Source organism: Buteo buteo, chromosome 1 (assembly GCF_964188355.1).
Source record: "Buteo buteo chromosome 1, bButBut1.hap1.1, whole genome shotgun sequence".
Lineage (NCBI taxonomy): Eukaryota > Metazoa > Chordata > Aves > Accipitriformes > Accipitridae > Buteo > Buteo buteo.
The window spans coordinates 68,083,171-68,096,691 of NC_134171.1; the positions used below are offsets into that span (position 1 = coordinate 68,083,171).

General features: G+C 38.7%; 1 protein-coding gene across 2 annotated transcripts in view; it reads left to right on the forward strand.

Annotated features, from left to right (window-relative positions):
* The window catches only part of LRBA (LPS responsive beige-like anchor protein), a 434,876-nt gene that overhangs the window by 310,369 nt on the left and 110,986 nt on the right, over positions 1–13,521 (forward strand). For both annotated transcript variants that reach the window (XM_075034981.1, XM_075034972.1), the window contains 2 exons: positions 1,832–1,972; positions 3,171–3,290. In XM_075034981.1, the coding sequence (XP_074891082.1) occupies positions 1,832–1,972; positions 3,171–3,290 (261 nt within the window). The remainder of the gene's footprint in view (positions 1–1,831; positions 1,973–3,170; positions 3,291–13,521) is intronic.

The following is a 13,521-nucleotide window of genomic DNA, read 5'->3' on the forward strand; positions in this document are numbered from 1 at the left end:
TGTGGATTCTGGCTATATGGATCTCTGCATGATACCATTTTTTTTTTTTTTTTGAAAAGAGAATGAAATCAATTCTAATTGGGTTTAGCTTTGCTTTATATTCAAGGAGTGTAATTCTATAACTATTGATTTGGGCTATACTCATTTGGAGAGTAATAAAAATAGGGGCAGATAAAGAGAATAAATAAAATGTTACAGAACCATACAGCACAACACTGTTTCTCTTTTTAATTTATATAATTTGTCTACCAATGACCTTCTTTCTTCTTTTTTCCCTCAAGCATAGCTGAGTCTTTAGGGAAAATCAGTACAGATGGAGATTCCAAAATGGTTCTTGCAACAAAGAGACTTCTTGGAGTCAGTTTCATTCTTCCCTGGAATAAATTTGCTAAATCAGATAAAAATCCTTTTATACAGGAACCACTTCTTTTAAAGGGTTATATTTCAAATTAGTGAACTGCAAAAATAGTAATTAACCTAAGATGTTTTCTTTATCCTACTGCAATGTGAAAGGTGCTCTAAGTAAAAAATGTAAGATTAGATCTTAGGTCATTCATAGATCTAATCTATCCTAAAAGAGAAAATACTTCAAAGCTTGTATGCCAAATTTCACGTGAGCTGCAAAGAAGCAGTTATCTGAATAATAATAATCTGAATAGCGGACATAGTTTTTTAGTTGAGCTATGCTTGAATTAATGACTAGGTTACTGATACTTTTGTTCAAGGACTTTTCTTTTAAAGTCTTTCCTTACCTTGTAGTGTATTCTTAAATATATTTATTCTTGCAGAACAGAAAGAAGAAAATATTTTTGCATGTTTATTCTTCGGTTACACTTGAATGCATCCATTGTCTGTACAGACGGGCATCATTTACATTAATAACATACAAACAGTGTGCTCAATATGTATACAAAATTGTACTGCAGATATTTTGCATATATCTTCACAAATACAAAGATATTTTAGACCTCTTACAGTGTTCTACATGTGGAATGGCTAAATTAACTTTTGCGTTTCTCAGTAACTTATGTGACGTATACTGATTTTTCCAAATCCTTTATGTAAGAGTCTGCTGAAGAAATACACAGCTATAGGTAACAAAATATTATATTTCTTACATTTAAATAAATCCCTTGGTGTTTATGTCCTAGGTAAGCGCTGAACTGAACAAAGAATAACAATGTTGGTGAAAGTGTGACAGACTTTTTAAGTCATACATATGTTACTTGTTTCTTTTATATCAATGTTTTTATATAGAAACGCTGCTATTTTATTAGTCTATTTCAAAGTTTCAGGTTTTATCCATTAAGTAAAACTTGTCTTGGATGGTAAGTAGAAAGCACAGAAACAATAGTAATATCAAAATTCCAAATGCACTATTAATATTCTTCCACCCTATCAGTCACTGTTTTTGCCCCCAAAATATCCAAAGATGTTTCTTGTTGTTGCTTACCATTTGCTTAATAGTGTATTTAACCTTCACACATATCCACAGGCACACAAGTTAACAACTCTTTGTCCAAGACATTCCACTGTGAAGCAGTTTTTAGTCAATGACTTGAATCAGCAGTAAATAGAAATGAGGGCTATATGAATGCAGAAGAGACTTTTTTCCAACCAGCCATGTGCATGTACATGGAATCCTGGTTTGAAATACACAGGTGCTGTTCAGGTGGTTACAGAATCCAACATCTGCTTTTGCAAAACACAAAACAATCTTCTCCATGCGTGTGATAATTCTGGTTACCAAAAAGAACAAGGGGATTATGATGTGATAATAGGTCATGTTATCTTTATTTACTTAATGTATTTATTTTTACAAACCTTGTAGCCTATTGGAGCTTTGAACCCAAAGAGAGCAGCGTTCTTTGCTGAGAGATATGAATCATGGGAAGATGATCAGGTTCCAAAATTTCACTATGGCACACATTATTCAACTGCAAGTTTTGCACTCACGTGGTTATTAAGAATTGTAAGTATATCTTCTAAAAATGCTTTTCCTTTAAATGATAATGAAAGCAACAAATAGCTAGGAATGAATAAACTAAAACTCAATGGCATAGGAGAGTCCTGAAATTTTCTAGTATTTGTAATCAGTAGCGTAGAATAAATGTGTTCCAAAGTTTGAGCAGAAAGTTTTAATTTTTATGGTACAGCCTTTTCAAATCAGTAAAGCTTTTTTCCTTAAAAGCTGCTTTTTAGTTACATTCTTACATTACTTTAAACATAGTTAACATTCCTTCCTTGCATATTTTCTGATTGGACCACATACTGAACATTTGTGGTTCTTACTGAATGCATTTAATTTTCACCTCCTAATGAGAGTAAATGAGTTGGTTTCTGATGATCATGAAATTCTGTGGTGTAAATAATTAATTTTTAAAAAATCTGCTGGAATTTATATGGAAGTAACTTTTGAGATGCTACATATTGATAATATATTGGTTAAACAATGCATTTTTCTATAAAATTGAAAGGCGATTTATCTCCTAGAAAGTAATTTCTTTGGGAAAGCATTAGCAGCACATCATTAATTAAAGCTTGTTAGAATGTACAAGCATACATAAATCCTTGAAGTAATTTATAGTGCTTAGCTAATTTCAAGCAATTATCCACTAATATGTGCTTAAGTGTTCTTTAACTAAGAGGAGGCTTTTAAATCTTTCAAACATTTTTCTTTTCTAAATCATAAATTACATATTAAACAGTAACAATCATAAAGCTATTGGTATTGAATGCTACCCTTTATATTAATAGATTACCTTGAACAAAATAAAGTGCATGTGTTATTTTTGTTACATGCTAGTTTAAAAACGTCTGAGGTAAAAATATTGAGCTTTTTCATGTTTTTTGAGAGCAATTTGTGTCACAACTGACTGTAGCTTCTCCTCCAGCATGTAAATATTTTCTTTTGTTTTAATTTGCTTTTCTTTATCTGAATATATATGCTTGGAGTAGGAATAAAAAGCATTTATTGAACAAATAAGCATCAGTTTATATTTCTCATTCTTGGATAGCAGAATTAACCCTTTGCAATTAATCAAGTGTCTGCCAGAAGAATAGCATCATTAATAACCAAACCCCAAAAGAATAATAAATCCTTTTTTTCCCCTGAAATTCCTGAAGAAATACATTTGCTGTTTTTAATTAATCTTTTTATATGTATTTAGGAGCCCTTTACAACACTTTTCCTAAATCTACAAGGTGGGAAGTTTGATCATGCAGATAGAACTTTTTCATCTATTTCAAGAGCGTGGCGCAATAGTCAGCGTGACACTTCTGATATCAAGGTAAAAACTTTCCTGAAAGTTGTTAACATATTTTATACTGTATCTGCCTTTATTGTAGCTGTGATCATAGGACCACAGGTTACGAAAAAGGGAAGAAAGAAGATTGGGAGCTATCCTACCACTTGGGAAAATATGCAAGGCAGATGACACACGGTTTTACTTTTGTTAGAATATTTCAGTGAATTCTTTCGTAAAACTTTAGCAAGCATTTTTAGCCCTGAGACTGAAATAAGGCAAAATTGGCCTTTGTGCTACAGATATGTGTTTCACTGTCTTTTTGTTCCTCTCCACAAGTTTTAAGCCTTTGAAAAGTCAGTAGAAAGTGGTACAGATTTTTAACCACTAAGTTTCATAAATACTCTGCTCGTGCTTCTGCCCCAGTCAGATAAGAATGTTGTCGTTAATATTCATATCACTTTATGTAATTTTAGCTCTAGGCATCCAACCTCATATTTTGGGCAATTTCTGCAGTGGCCTGTTTTGTTGTTTGACTATGACAAACAGGAGGAGGACACTGTGCTACTTTAGGTGCAGAAGGGGCAAAAACTAGTCTTGTGATGAGGAATAAGTAGATAGGGGATAAAAAGCTGAGAGGAAGATCTGGAAACAGTCTCCAGAAAGACTGTATATTGGGTAGAGAAACAAAGGGCTACAGAAAGCCAGTGTCTGAGGATACCAAGATGAAACACAGAATTTATCATGATATTGAAACTATCCTAACAGGGGCACTGGGCCTGGGAACTGGCGAGTGAACAAGAAGTAGGTGGGAACAGAAGATAAATTAATTAGTCATTGTATAGAAAAAGACCTAGAATTAAGTGGGTCAAGAAGGTAAGGCAGGAGCACATAGAAATTCCAAGGGCAGAGGTTTAGGTAGGTAGCCATTGAAAGAAGGAATGAGGTAAATAAATAGAGTCTGGGATCTGATGAATATTTTGAACTGGGGAGGTGAAGAAAGGAGACAAGGATTCTGGCAGTGGTGGGAAGGCTTTGTTGATCTCAAATCCAAGAAGAAGGAATAATATCAGAATTGGTTTTTTAATGGAAGGAAGGACGGAAAAGTGTAATGTGAAGAAATTCAGAGGCTAACTCAAGAATGTCATGCAACTAGCAAGAGACATAAGTAACATGAAATCATTCTATAACTATATTCACAGTGAGGAGACAATTGAGGAAAGGGTTGATAGGCAGATTAATGGAATGAGAAAACTGTCAACAGATAATGCTGAAAAAGTAATGTCTGTCTTGCATCTGTGAGTCTCCACCAAAATGGCAATCAGTGACTAGTGGAATTAATACCACTTATAAAAAGATACAATGTCTCTTTCAAATCGGGAAAGAACAATTTAGAAAACAGAAACACATTAGATTTCTTCAAATTGACTGGTCATTATGAGCTTCATTCTCTTGTACGTACAAGACTGGCAGGCAAAATTTCAGAGTGCATTTTTTTTTCTGTGAGAAATGGAGGAGGAGAAAGGCAGCAGTGGTAGACAAATGAAGTATTTCATTTTTAAAAAGGAAGAAAAAGAGAGCCAAGAAATTATGAAGTGAGTTTAACTACAATTCACGGAAAAATACTTACACAAATTATCAGACTGTTTAAGTACCAGGATGATACAGTGTACCGAGACAAGCAAATGAAACATATATTTATCAAGAAGAGATTATGTCAAAGCAATCATAGTTTCTGATGTGAAAAGGTAACAGACCTTATATACACAGAAGCAGATGATGGTCGTAGTTTTTCACATTGTCTCATGAGTGAGCTGGGAAGACTTGGTCTAAAAGAATCCACTGTATTTGGAGAATAGTTACCAGTGGTTCATTATTAAAATTGAAAGATGTATTGAGTAGAATTCTTCTTGATAATAACAGGTCAGGCCTCAATTTCCATTGATTTTGGATTGGAAGGTACTGAAAGTATAATGGAATTGGAAGGACTTCTGGCAGAAGGGAAAAGGTTATGAGAAAAGTGTTAGATGAAGTTTATTAGGGAAAAGTGAGAATTGTAATTTTCATGCAGATTCTCATACCGTTAGGTACAAATATAACAAAGAATGATCTGCTGTGCAAAAAAAAAGATGTAGGGTTATAGTACATCACTAGTGCATGTGAATTAACAATATTGTGGTATAACAAAAGTTTAGTAACATTTCCTAGAAGATACATCAACAGGACATAATATAACTTTCAAAATGTATGAAATAAATCTTCAGCTTTGCCCAGCTTTGGTAAGGTCTTAGCTGGAGTATTACATCCCTAGTTGTGGCCTAGTTGGAGAGAATCCACACTGGAACAATGATAACAATCTTGAAAATAAAATGCAATGAAAGATTGAGTAGCTATGCTTGTTTAGAAGAAGAGAAGATTGAGGAGGAACTTAAGAGTCTTCTATTACATAGGGACTGCTGCAAGAAAGGAAAAATCTCTGCTGCCCATGCTGGACAGAATAAGAGTTAATGGGACTTAAATATCAGGGAGATTTCAATTAGATGTGAAAGTAACCTTTCTAACAGAACAAATAAAACCAATGAATGCTTCCCTGGCAATTAGTGTAGTGAGGGTTTTTCAGAAATGCTTAGATATCTTTTGGAAAATGATGTATGTGCAAGCTGATACTGCCTTTAGAGGCATTCCTACTGTTATGGATGGCCTCTTGAAGTTGCTTGCAGATTTCTGAGTCTGTGAATTGTCATGAATTGCGTTATACTGCTGTGAAGCATCTGAGTGAGTATTAAGATTCACTAGAGGAGTCTGTTCATGAGACTGTATGAGCAGCCGGGAAGGGGAATGAGATAGGATTTCTGTAGGACAGGTTGAAAGAATTAGGAAAGAAAAAGTTTGAAAATGCACAGAACCATCTTTGTTGGAAATACCTGTATCCCCAATATTTCAGTACAGCTGTGAAAACCATTTTTCCTGATACTCAGTGTTCTGCTCTACCTTACAAGTGTTTGAGAAATGCATGGCTGAAGTGTCCCATATGCCTCTAGAAATTTTCTACATGCAGAATTGCAACATGTTAGCTTACTAGCGCTTGAAAGTGTTTAGCTGACATATGCATCAAAGAGCCTGAATAAAGTAGATTATGATATGCTCCTGTAGTTAATGGTAACATCATACTGTATACATGCTTGTAAATAGAATTATTTACTAATTAAGAAAATTAAATTAGATATTGCTGTCATGATGAAATTAATGACAGAAGTCTTACTTAAATGGTATGTTTTGTGTTACTGTTTTCATACATCAAGAATTTTGGTTTTTTTGATCGTGGGTCAATTTACAAGACACCAGGCCAGCTGGCAACAGATGGGGTACACCTGTCTCAAAGGGGGAAAAGGGTCTTTGCACAGGAGTAAGCAAGGCTCATAGAAAGAGCTTTAAACTAGATTTGAAAGGGGGAAAGGAATAAAACCAGGCTCACTAGAGATAAGCCTGGGGACAGCATGCAAATGTTTGAGGGATGGTGTGCTAGTGAGGTCCTTCAGTCTGCCATCTCAATGGAGGTAGGGGATGGAGATCCATGCGGCAGCAAAGACACAAAGGTTATTGATGTGTTAGAAACCATGGAAGCGCCTGAGAATGGTCACTTAGGGATTAAGGCTTCTCCGCCCAAAAAGGTGGCAGGATCAATAGCCCAACTGAAGTGCCTCTACACCAATGCACACAGCATGGGCAACAAACAGGAGGAGCTGGAAGGCATTGTACATCAGGAAAACTATGACATAGTTGCCATTGTGGAAACATGGTGGGATGACTTGCACAACTGGAGTGCTGCAATGGATGGCTATAAACTCTTCAGAAGGGATAGGCAAGGAAGGAGAGGTTGTGGGGTAGCCCTCTATGTTAGGGAGAGTTTTGATTGTCTGGAGCTTAATGATGGTGCCAATAGGGTTGAGTGTTGATGTGTAAGAATTGGGGAAGGCCAACAAGGCAGATATCATGGCGGGAGTCTGTTATAGACCTCCAGCCAGGATGAAGAGGCAGATGAAATATTCTATAAGCAGCCAGCAGAAGTCTCACAATCGTTAGCTCTTGTTTTCATGGGGTACTTCAACTTACCAGATGTCTTCTGGGGTGGTGCTTATTGCCAGCTGGGGTTAAACCACAACAATGCCCATCCAAGCCATGAGCAGCCAGTTTCTCCAATACAGTACAGCAGAGGTGAAACAGTCTAGGAAGTTCCTGGAGTGTGTGGAAGATAACTTCCTGACACAGCTGGTGAGTGAGCCAGCTAGGGAAGGCGCCCCACTAGACCTGTGGTTTGCGAACAGAGAAGGACTTGTGGGTCACGTGGTGGTTGGAGGCCGTCTTGGGCATAGCAATCATGAAATGTTAGAGTTTTTAATTCTTGGAGAAGTAAGGAGGGGGGTCAGCAGAACTGCTACCTTGGACTTCTGGAGGGCAGACTTTGGCCTGTTTAGGAGATTGGTTGACAGAGTGCCTTGGGAGGCAGTCCTGAAGGACAAAGGAGTCCAGGAAGGCTTGACATCCTTCAAGAAGGAAATCTTAAAGGCACAGGAGCAGGCAGTCCCCGTATGCCGAAAGATGAGCCGGCAGGGAAGAAGGCTGGCCTGGCTGAACAGAGAGCTTTGGCTGGAACTCAGGAAAAAAAGGAGAGCTTTTGGCCTTTGGAAGAGGGACAGGCAACTCAGGAGGACTACAAGGTGTCATGGTTTGACCCCAGCCAGCAGCTAAGCACCATGCAGCTGCTCACTCATTTCTCCCTCCACCTCCCCTCGCAGTGGGATGGGGGAGAAAATCAGAAAAAGAAGTAAAACTTGTGGGTTGAGATAAGAACGGTTTAATAGAACAGAAAAGAAGAAACTAATAATGATAATGATTAACACTAACACTAATACAATGACAATAGTAATAATAAAAGGATTGGAATATACAGGTGATGCACAATGCAATTACTCACCACCCGCTGACCGACGCCCAGTTAGTCCCAGAGCGGTGACCCCCCCGCTCCACCCAGTTTATATATTAGATGTGACATCACATGGTATGGAATACCCCTTTGGCCAGTTTGGGTCAGCTGTCCTGGCTGTGTCCCCTCCCAACTTCTTGTGCCCCTCCAGCCTTCTTGTTGGCTGGGCATGAGAAGTTGAAAAATCCTTGACTTTAGACTAAACATTACTTAGCAACAACTGAAAACATCAGTGTTATCAACATTCTTCTCATACTGAACTCAAAACATAGCACTATACCAGCTACTAGGAAGACAATTAACTCTATCCCAGCTGAAACCAGGACACAAGGGTGTCATGAGGTTATGCAGGGAGAAAATTAGAAGGGTCAAAGCCCAACTAGAACTTAATCTGGCTACTGCCATAAAAGAAAATAAAAAAGTTTCTGTAAATACAGCAAAAGGAGGGCTAAGGACAATCCCCAACCTCTATTGGATGCAGGGGGAAACATAGTGACAAAGCATGAGGAAAAGGCCGAGGTACTTAATACCTTCTTTGCCTCAGTCTTTAATAGTAAGACCAGTTGGTTTTGGGTACCCAGCGCTCTGAGCTGGAAGACAGGACCAGGGAGCAGAATGAAGCCCCCGTAATCCAAGGGGAAATGGTTCGTGACCTGCTACACCACTTAGACACACACAAGACTATGGGGCCAAATGGGATCCACCCAAGGTTACTGAGGGAGCTGGCAGAACTGCTCACCAAGCCACTTTCCGTCATTCATCAGCAGTCCTGGCTAACCAGGGAGGTCCCAGTTGACTGAACGTTGGCGAATGTGACAGCCATCTACAAGAATGGCTGGAAGGAGGATCTGGGGAACTACAGGCCTGTCAGTCTGACCTCGGTGCCCGGGAAGGTTATGGAGCAGATCATCTTGAGTGCCATCATATGGCATGTACAGGACAGCCAGGTGATCAGGCCCAGTCAGCAGGGGTTTGTGAAGGGCAGGTCCTGCTTGACCAACCTGATCTTCTTCTATGACAAGGTGACCTGCTTAGTGGACAAGGGAAAGGCTGTGGGTGTTGTATACCTGCATTTTATATTTTGCATTTTAGTAAAACCTTTGACACTGTTTCCCACAGCATTCTCCTGGAGAAACTGGCTGCTCATGTCTTGGATAGGCGTTGTCGTGGTTTAACCCCAGCTGACAATAAGCACCATGCAGCTGCTCACTCACTCACCCACCCCCCAGTGGGATGGTGGAGAGAATCAGGGGAAAAAAACCCTAAAAACTCGTGGGTTGAGATAGAGACAATTTAATAGGACAGAAAAGGAAGGGAAAATAATAATAATAATAATGTTAGTAGTTGTAGTAGTAATTACAATAATAATAAAATATACAAAACAAGTGATGCACAAAACAATTGCTCACCATCCGCTGACCGATGCCCAGCCAGTCGTGGGCTGTGGTGCCCCCTGACCAACTCTCCCCAGTTTATATACTGGGCATGATGTAATATGGTATGGAAAAGCCCTTTGGCTTGTTTGGGTCAGCTGTCCTTGCTGTGTGCTCTCCCAGTTTCTTGGGCAGTCCCAGCGTCTGCTGACAGGGCAGTTTGAGAAGCTGAAAAGTCCTCGACTTAGTATTAACACTGCTTAACAACAACTAAAACTTCGGTGTGTTATCAACATTATTTTCATCCTAAATCCAAAACACAATGCTATACCAGCTACTAAGAAGAAAATTAACTTTATTCCAGCCAAAACCAGGACAGATGTACTCTTTGCTGGGCAAAAAACTGGCTGGACGGCCAGGCCCAAAGAGTAGTTGTGAATGGAATTAAATCAGTTGGCAGCTGGTCACAGGTGGTGTTCCCCAGGGCTCAGTTCCCCTGGGGCCAGTTCTGTTTATCAGTGATCTGGATGAGGGGATTGAGGGCACCCTCAGTAAGTTTGCAGATGACACCAAGTTGGGCAGGAGTGTTGATCTGCTTGAGGGTAGGAAGGCTCTACAGAGAGATCTGGACAGGCTGGATCGATGGGCCGAGGCCAACTGTATGAGGTTCAACAAGGCCAAGTGCTGGGTCCTGCACTTGGGTCACAGCAACCCCATGCAGCGCTACAGGCTTGGGGAAGAGTGGCTGGAAAGCTGCCCGGCAGAGAAAGACCTGGGGGTGCTGGTCGACAGCCGGCTGAATATGAGCCAGCAGTGTGCCCAGGTGGCCAAGAAGGCCAATAGCATCCTGGCTTGTAACAGCAATAGTGTGGCCAGCAGGAGCAGGGAGGTGATCGTCCCCCTGTATTCGGCACTGGTGAGGCTGCACCTCGAGTCCTGTGTTCAGTTTTGGGCCCCTCACTACAGGAAAGACACTGAGGTGCTGGAGCGTGTCCAGAGAAGGGCAACCAAGTTGGTGAGGGGCCTGGAGCACAAGTCCTATGAGAAGCAGCTGAGGGAACTCGGGTTGTTTAGCCTGGAGGAAAGGAGGCTGAGGGGAGACCTTATCGCTCTCTACCACTACCTGAAAGGAGGTTGTAGCGAGGTTGGGGTTGGTCTCTTTTCCCAAGTAACAACCGGTAGGACGAGAGGAAATGGCCTCAAGTTGCAGCAGGGGAGGTTTCGATATGATATTAGGAAAAATTTCTTCACCAACAGGGTTATCAAGCATTGGAACAGGCTGCCCAGGGAAGTGGTTGAGTCACCATCCCTGGAGGTATTTAAAAGAGATGTAGGTGTGGCACTTAGGGACATGGTTTAGTGGTGGACTTAGCAGTGCTAGGTTAATGGTTGTACTCAATGATCTGAAAGGTCTTTTCCAACCTAAACAATTCTATGATTGTACGAATATGTGCAATTGAAGCAGTAACTTCCATGGGAGACAATCCATGGCCAGCTAGAATGTTTTCTTTAACTATCTTGCACGATGTATGTACATGTGTGCATGCATGTGTGTATTCAGGAAGGAAGGAGGAGGAAGACAGGGAAGGAGTTAAATGAATGGAGATCGCTATGGTTTTGATCCCCAACAGGGGAAATGAAGAGTTTCCAGTGTTTTTTCTTCCTTTATAGTTCCTTTCCCACCTATTTTACAGTCAATAAATATTATGAAACATGACACCCATAAGTTTTAGACTTACTCCCTGTAATCTTGGAGTATCATTCTCTCTAATAATTTTATGATAGTACTTTCTCATGGTCTTTCCTGAAAGGACTTAGTGCACATCATTTGCTATCACCTTGGCGTACAATATTGTAGTTAAGGAAATGCCATTTTCTAATTCAAGTTGAGCTCTGAAATTATTTCCTTATAATTCTGGATGAGAAAGCTGTTTCTGCATCACCAGGATCAAAGGGATGATGTCTATAAAATTAAAGGAAATGAAAGAAAGCCTCTGTCAACTACTGTTATCAATGGAGTTCTTAACATTTCTAAATAGTACATTAAGAAAGAAATTGTGTATAGAAAAGCTGTCTAGTTTATATCCACCTCCTTTTCAAAAGATTAAAATACCAGAAGTTACATTTTAACATCTTGTATGGTAATGTACTAGAAATACTTGATGTTAGCCAAACAAACTTTAAAAAAAATAGATAGCCTTATGTTCTTTCAATTGTTTCCAGAACTTGGAAGATGCTGCTTACTGGCAAGAGCTAGTGTGATTTTCCTTGAAGTCTGCAATTTGCAAACACTAATAGATTAATGATTATTCAAAGGTTATTCAAAAGCCTTTGACATCTAATTTATTCATTCTTTTCTAATATCAACATGTTTTTGGACTGTCTTAATTTGGTCCAAGATTTTGTCCAAAACAGTATGTGATTTTCCTTTTAGCTCCGTGTGTGTGAGAATGTATTGTGTAATCACAGCTCATGCCTGTCTGTGAAGACTATGTATTTGCATGCAAAATTAAGATTTTATCTCATGTCATTTTTAAGAAAATTAGGCACTTAAAGAGGCTTTGCTTTTTTTGCAAAATGTTTAATATGAAATGTATTTTCTTGTATTTTCATTTAAGAGACATTGTCATGTGTTACAATGTGGTTATCATCTGTATGCCTGTTATAATCCAATGGTAACTGAATGCAGCTGGCATATTGGAAAAGATGTTTTGTTTTGAGAACAATTTTCATTGTTACATTTACATGAAAATTATGCAGAGCTGAGATGAAAAATAATAAGAAGAAAATAATAAGAGCATTTAAATAAAAAATGGCCTTTTAGAAAGTCTTCATACAGAGATCTCTGTGTTATGTTTTAACCTTTCATCTCCACAGGAAACAGTTTTCTATCTTTAACAAAATTATGAAATACATCCTGAATGTTGTCTTTGCAGCAGGCCGGTCAGCTTGCCTGAGTGATGAAACATTTAAATGCATTAAAGTAATGAGGAGTTTCCCTTTTTTATTTCATAGGTAGGCTACATTTTACTGTTCTGTCCAGTATTTTTTAACAGATTTCTTAACTAAATTCTTCAATCTTTCAGCTTCCCTTTCCAGTGTTTCAAGTGGGGTTGCTATATTGCTTTGGGGGCTGAATATTAAATATTTTTAAAGTTGAAAAGGTCTACTTGTGTTAAGGTATTATTAATTGCATTGCGGTCTGTTTGAGGCTGAGCAATATGGAATTAAGAAGAATGTCTTAGTATATGATTTAATTATTAAACTATATATTTACAGGTGTTTGTTCTGCTGTGGATGAGTATTCTGACAAAAGTAATTGGCTGAGGTCAAACTTCATATGAAATATTAATCCATTTTTTTATTTCAACTTTGAATTTTTCTTGTGTACTTGCTCTGAAGCAGCTGACTCCTTCAAAGGTGGATGCTATTCTAGGTGTGATAGGGAGGCTGCAGCTTACTTAAGTGCAAAATAACTTGTCCCTTTTAAAGACAACGTAGAGCTTGTTTGTGTTCAACAGTAGATTCACTCTGGGAGTAGCCTTATGAACAAGAAAATTAATTTAGCTATAAAAGATGTCCTCATAAGTGAGTTGTGGGGAACAAAAATAATTTCAGGGGAGTCACTAGTTAGCTAAGGACTTGAGATTGAATGACTTGAGGGAGAAATCTCTTGAAAATGTAGGTATAGATGGACAGGGAAATGATTCTGCTGAAGTATGACTGTCCATACCATTCAGTCCATGGGAAACATGGTAAAAAACATTTATTTCTCAACAAGTTAAAGGGTTTTAAGTCTTACCTTGTGTTTCTGATGGGCTGAGAACATAAATGTAATCAGCTCTTGTGGCTGATTAAATAATATTAGCTTTTTTTAATCATAAGCTTTCTGCGATTCCTGCTGATACTCCTACAACTG